This window comes from Populus nigra, chromosome 17, assembly GCF_951802175.1.
Source record: "Populus nigra chromosome 17, ddPopNigr1.1, whole genome shotgun sequence".
In the NCBI taxonomy this organism is placed as follows: domain Eukaryota; kingdom Viridiplantae; phylum Streptophyta; class Magnoliopsida; order Malpighiales; family Salicaceae; genus Populus; species Populus nigra.
This window is the reverse complement of record NC_084868.1, coordinates 9,496,490-9,502,815: the sequence shown is the minus strand read 5'-3', so window position 1 is coordinate 9,502,815 and position 6,326 is coordinate 9,496,490. Positions and strand designations below refer to the sequence as shown.

Below are 6,326 nucleotides of genomic sequence, written 5' to 3'. Positions count from 1 at the left end.
ATCTTGCTTTGCTAACAAAAGAAGCTTTTGCCTTTTCATGAGCCTCTCACTGTCATTGTTATGTGCTGCCTATTCTTTCGGTGTTCAACACACCGAAAAACTTCACCTTACCCTAACACACAACTTACAGCTTCATGATTGCTTCAGCTTTTTTCCTTCTGGGAAAATGATGGATTTCACTGGCTGCTTGTTCTACTGAAAAAGGGAGTCTTCCAAGGAATCAGAGGTGGAGACACATACTTGTATATCTAAAGTTCATCGTTACCGGTGGTTGCATTAGAAGGCCGGCAATCTAAGCATCGCATAAAAGAAAGACTAACGAAGTTACAAAATGTTTTTTTCCAAACACTTCAATAAAATTTAAAAGAGGAATACAAGCTTATATTGATAAGGAATGCATGTTCAAATGGTAGATTTATGTTGACTTCACAAGTACCCTAAAAAAATGCCATATACGCTATCATACAGCCAGCCTATTCACAACAACATGGAACTTGAATGAAAAAAAACTACAGATACAAGATAAAATAATCAAGTTCTCACCCTCCGACTGTGACTTGAGGGAGCATGAACTCAGGATTGGACGAGGACAATACCAGTCCATCGTTCTGAGGAGTGTTGTTTTCAGGCATGGTCTGAATTCCATTATCACATAAAGGGATTTTCTTAGAATTATTCTCGTTTTCTTCCACTTTTCCGACACCAGCTTTCTGGGTTTGATTCTCTGCTCCAGGTGGCTTTGCTTTGGACTTGACAGTCTTTCCTTCCAGTCCATTGGCCATGATTTGGTGAGATTGAAGCTTAGGTTGGGACTTCCTAATTGGGGTTTTTGAAGCACCATTATCCTTGTTACCATTTCTCTGAATTCCCTTGGTTGGGTTGCTTGATTCTTGGTTCAGACGTGGGCTGTGAGAAGCTCGTGGGCTAAAAGAAGATCCACTGTCTTCCAAAGAGTTGTTCGTTAAAGTGGTGGAGCTCATGCGCCTTCCAAGCTTCGGTGATATTGCACGAGTAGTTGGTATCTATAAGAATTAGCACACAAAACTTTATCCCGATGTTCCATAGAGAAGATGGAGAAAAAAAAACAAGGAATCCAAATGAAACAGGCGGAAGAAATACACATTAAAATGCTGTTAAGCTAGATAAACTTAGAATTGAACTAGCAAGTGTGTTTTTTTGTGCAAATATATTCACATGTATATAGGATGAGCCGCAGACAATTGTCTCATGTTGGCTTGAATTCGTGAAGTTCCCCAATTATCAATCGGAATTGGCAACGAGGACTTGAGCTAGCACTGGATTTCTGATATTCATTTTCAATATCACACAAGCTGTTAAGGGTAGCTCCGTTTATAGTTCATGCAATGTAGAATGAAACTACGTGAACGTTCTTCATTGGAAAAACAGAAGACAAAGCTCCTGAGTCATAACAGATACCGTATGCTCTCTTCAACCTCCAGTTCTTTGGAAACTCTTACTTCTATTTTGAAGCAAAGACAGACCAGTGGCTATTTACAAGCCTTGGTAAGTCTTAGGCATGTACCCATCAATTACGATTGAAGTTCAGACCTTTATCACGTTTTAAAAAAACTGGGTGTCCCATTTATTTATTTTTGACAAAATCAGCAAGCATTGCAGAGACGCCCTCACTAGCAAACGTCAACACCTTACCATAAAAAATAGACTCATGAATGCAGGATCCTAAGCTAACGCATCACCTGCAGTCCTAAAAAATAATAATTGCAATTTGCAAAGGCCAAACGAAAGCCTAAAAACTGCACAATCATTTACTGTATAAATGCATTGTCATTAAATATGTCTGGTAACAAATAATTAGGGACTTCAAGATTCATTTAAATTTTAGGCCACATTTAGAAAACTCAATTTAACAGGTACAGACAAACAAACATGTCAACAGAACATGTGGATTTGAAACCACAGTTTACAAATTTGTTAGTCCACATAATGAAGATAGCATTAGCAAAAACATAATGAGACATTTGAAAAAATAGTGATAATTTAAAGGCTTTTAAAGAGTTCATTTGGTGTGCTTCCAATCTTAAAGTTGATGGAATGCTGGCAATGCGGAATGCTAACATATGACATGACATTATCGATAGATATCTGACAGTTCAAGCATTACCTTCTTTAGTTCTGCTTTTGGAGGAGGTTCTTTGTAGAAACTTGGCATAGGTGTAGCTTTAAATGTCAAACTCTTCCTCAGTTGCTTGATCTCTGCCTCCTGGTTCTCCTGCATGCCACCAAAGAGTGAAAGGTGAAATGAAGATCCAAATTCCTTTGGATTCAGAAGAGAAAGGTCAAATTGTTAGAGAAAACGAAGAGAAAGGTCAAAAGGAAAGATGTCCTGCGCAAAAGAAAAATCCTAATACCTTTGATTTTTCCTGCAAGTTAGTTTGTTCAATTTCCTTAGCATGGATCTTCTCTTCAATCTTTGAAAAGAACTGGAGAACAAAGGCCATAATACAATCATGTTATGGATTCAAATAAAAATATTAAGAATCTAAGAAAGGAACTAAAATCCAGCACAACCTCCTTCCGTTTTTCAGCACGTTCTTCCAATCTGAAGGAGAATCCAGAACCACTGCTTCTCCTCCCGCTAGGAGTGGCACTTCTGATATTAATACAGAGTAGCATGTTAGCAAACAGATGCTTGATAAAAATAAATAATTACAAAACCATTTGTGTTCTATAAGAGCATTACGAGGTTGTGGAATGGGTGTCATCATCTTCTTTGCTTGACAATGTGGTTGTCTCAGGTTTTGAATTTTGATGAGCAGCGGACCTGCCATTAGATAATGATTATACAAGTACTTTATCCACTAAGCAAATATATAAATAGGATTACTTTTATTCAAGGGAAGAGGGTGCAGGTGGGGGCAGGGGAGGCTTCCCTGAATACATTTTGATTGCATCAACCAATATAGGGCAAACAATTTTATGCAGTGGATGGGTGATAACTTACTCAGAAGCCTGGGGTGGATGGCGCTTAGCAGCTTCATTCAAAGAACTTGATTTCACAGACTGTTATGAACAACAAAGAGTTACATAAACAAAAGACCTAAAATAACACAAAAAAGTATTAATGGTCAAGATTTATCAGCAGAAACCCTTACCGTAGCCTGTTGACTGCAAGACTTGCCTGCTGAAGAACTCTGCCTAGTTAAAGTCTTACTACAATTGATATTTGATTCCTTTGAATTCACTCCAGTTGGAACACGCCTGTTGGCTTGATTGAGACGGGGACTTGAAGTGACTGATATATGGGGAAAAGAGACCTTCACCTTTGTTCCTTCATCTCGGGCATGCTTTGCAGCAGTTCTGAGCGGGTGTTCCTCAATGCTCTTCGTCATATTATCAGTACACACTCCTTTTGCGGGAAATGAAACACTTTGAGAAAGTATTGGCCTATGGCTACGTGAAAATGCACCTGAGCCTTTCATATTAGGCTTATCCTTGGCCAATTTGCTGTTCTTTGAACTCGTGCCTTTCCGAGGAGCAGGTTCCTAAACACAGGTAAGAAGAGAAATGTTTCTTTCATTTCGTGCCATGAGAAAATGTTAGTCACAATGAAGAAGCTCAAACAAAGAATCATCTTTGCACTGTACCTTTAAGGCATTTGAGATTTTTCGTTGAGAAACACTTGCTGCACCTTCACTTGCTATAGAAGAAGAAATAAGACCTTCAGCTTTGGCAAAACTCTCAGATGTTTCATTGGCATTAAGAGGCCTTTCACTATTGGTAGCATTTGTTTTTTCTTTTTCTGGTGCCAAAACAGTTGCTTCAGCATGAATTTCTTGGGCGATGGTTTCCTCATTCGATTTAACTGCATTTTCGACCTCCATTCTTCGAGGAATCTTGTTGCAAGGAACTGCAAAATTACAATAGATAAGTAGACTGTAACTGCACACTGCTCTACAACACACATTTTGACCCAAGCAAAATGTTCTTACTGAGAAAACAGCCAGATAGATTGTTGAAATTGAAAACCTTATTCTAAGAAACAAAAATGAACAGCAATCAAATTCACAACACAGTTGAATAAGCTACAATTATAAAATGAAGAACCAGAAATAAAATCAAATCAAATTGGAAACATATAGATCCTATGTGATTTGATTGATAAAACAAAGAAAAGGGACTCGAACTTCAAAACTCAGAACAGATTAACATAACTAAATGAAATGAAAGTCTTCCAAATCAAAACAGAACAAAAGAAGTGTTTTGGCTGGCTGGTTTCAGGAAATTGAAACATATGCTTCAATGTTGAAACTAAAAATTACGAAGTGTAGAGGTCCAAATTTAAACAAAAAGTTACCTCCCTTTAAATGTTAGTACAGACAAACCAAATTCTATCTTTTCCAACTCCTCCTTAGCAATCAAACAAAAGATAAATCAAATCCGAAACTGCGAAACCCCACACAACAACCACACACGTCATTGAAAGGAAAACCCTCTTCATTTATGGAAACTAGGAGCAGAATGGAGATTTAACTATAGTAGTTTCTAAAGCATGCGAACTTCAAGACCTTTCCTTTCCCTTAACATCTCGGCAACCAAACAACAATGCAAACTCTCGGAAACTTTCAAACAGAAAAGATTGGAAATGAGAGATCAGTCCAGGGAAAAAAGATATCCAACGTTATTTGACCCCAAAAAACACCAATCAAGACTTGAACCAACAGAAGCGGAACCTTGTCTAAAAACAACCAAGAAAAGTTCTTCAAGATTTCAAAGCCAACATTACAAGAACATAAATACCATGCAAAAGCAAAATTAGAAAACAAAAGCACACCTTTAGACACCAGCGGAGGAGTGGAGTTTTAACTGTCGAAGGAGACAAGAGAGCAAATGAGATATAACACAGAAATGTATGTAGGAATGGTAAAGAAGTGACAAACTCTGAGTCTAAATCTACAACGATAGATATGTAAGAGCCAGTTATAGTGACATGTACATACACTGTCACTCCATCTGGTTTCTGTTCAAGAAATACAACAGAGAGAGAGATGGGTGAGGAGAGTTAAAGTAGGATGTGCATCTCGATGAAGTGGATCGAAATAGATAGATGAGACGCTGTTTTGGAATGACAAATATGCCACTTTCCTTCCTTCCCTGGCAGTTTTTTTTTTTTTCCTTTACTGTCTTCTGCCTTGTAACTACCATGGCTTTTGAATTCTGAATCTTGATGGAGGGAGGAGGGAATTCTTTACTCTTTTTTTATCCTGTTAAAAAATTACAAGTGCACGTTATTTACTAAGGATTGATTATATTATAGTTTAAACTAAAAGAAATTAAAAGAGTTGTTATTTTACTGTTCACAAAACTATTTATTTCTACAGTATTTTTATTTTTTTAAAATATTTATTTATTTTTATATTTTAACATTTACTTTATTGGATATTAAATTTTATAATTTATTGTGATTTGTTTTATACGTGGTTAGCTATGTCTCAAAACCCGTGTCATAGTTTTGACGGGTTGACTTGAGTTTTTTTTTAATTGATTTTTTTTTTAATTTTATCATTTAATATTGGGTTGATTGAGAATTAGACTATATGATTACTTTGATTTGCTTTTTATGAAGTTATTTCGGTCTCATAACTCAAGTCACGGGTTTAGCGAGTTAACATAGTTGACTCGAGTTTTTTTTATTTTTTTAATTGGTATTTTTTTCCATCATTCAACATCGGGTTGATTATGAACTATACTTCATAATTTATTTTTGTTTGCTTTCTATGAGGTTATTTCGGTTTTATGACTCGGGTAACGTGTTTTGTAGGTTAAATTGAGTAGACTAAGGTCGTTTTATTGTGTCTTGTTTTTAAATTATTATTTTTTTCATTTTTAACTTTCAATAATAGGTTTATTGAAAATTAGGTTTCATCATTTGTTTTAATTTATTTTATATGAGGTTATCACAGTCTCATGATTTTAGTTGCGAGTTTAAACATGTTAAATCGAGTTAACTCATATCATTTTTTTTTATTTACTTTCTATGAGATTATTATGATGAAGATCATCAATTTGACAGGTTAACTCAAGTCAATTTTTTTTTTAATTTCATCTTTTAACATTTGATTGATTTGAAATTAGATTTCATTTTTTTTCTTTTTTTAAAATTATCTCAGTTTCATTACTCATGTCACGAGTTTAACAAGTTAACTTGGGTTGAATTATGTTTTTTTGATCTTTTTTTTAATTTCATCATTCAATATTGGGACTGCTTATCCTGAGTCGCAAATTAACTCATGTTTTTTTTTAATCCTTTTTTAATTTATTTTTTTTTCTCAATTTATCCTTCAATA

The 6,326-nt window shown here is 35.5% G+C and overlaps 1 protein-coding gene across 5 annotated transcripts; it reads right to left on the bottom strand.

Annotated features, from left to right (window-relative positions):
• Positions 1-324: 324 nt before the first annotated feature.
• On the bottom strand, positions 325-5,125 carry LOC133677381 (protein WVD2-like 4). 5 transcript variants are annotated; one of them, XM_062099409.1, is made up of 11 exons: positions 4,980-5,125; positions 4,814-4,845; positions 4,337-4,425; positions 3,627-3,889; positions 3,135-3,524; positions 2,984-3,042; positions 2,723-2,803; positions 2,551-2,632; positions 2,391-2,462; positions 2,144-2,296; positions 325-1,022 (listed from the first exon to the last, which is right to left on the bottom strand). In XM_062099409.1, exons 4-11 carry the CDS (start codon positions 3,861-3,863, stop codon positions 540-542), a joined length of 1,557 nt encoding a protein of 518 aa, XP_061955393.1. In that variant the 5' UTR covers positions 3,864-3,889; positions 4,337-4,425; positions 4,814-4,845; positions 4,980-5,125; the 3' UTR covers positions 325-539. The 5 variants fall into 5 exon arrangements, with proteins under 5 accessions (XP_061955393.1, XP_061955392.1, XP_061955394.1 ...); XM_062099408.1 differs by lacking the exon at positions 4,337-4,425; XM_062099410.1 differs by lacking the exons at positions 4,814-4,845; positions 4,980-5,125 and adding an exon at positions 4,548-4,761.
• Positions 5,126-6,326: the final 1,201 nt, after the last annotated feature.

Excerpts from the sequence above, each read along its gene's own strand:
- LOC133677381 (XM_062099409.1), bottom strand. The coding sequence starts at position 3,863 with ATGGAGGTCGAAAATGCAGTTAAATCGAATGAGGAAACCATCGCCCAA. Across the intron at positions 2,463-2,550 it reads GTGCTGAAAAACGGAAGGAG|TTCTTTTCAAAGATTGAAGA; the intron begins GTTGTGCTGGAT and ends TTTGTTCTCCAG. Across the intron at positions 1,023-2,143 it reads CAAAAGCAGAACTAAAGAAG|ATACCAACTACTCGTGCAAT; the intron begins GTAATGCTTGAA and ends TAATTCTTATAG.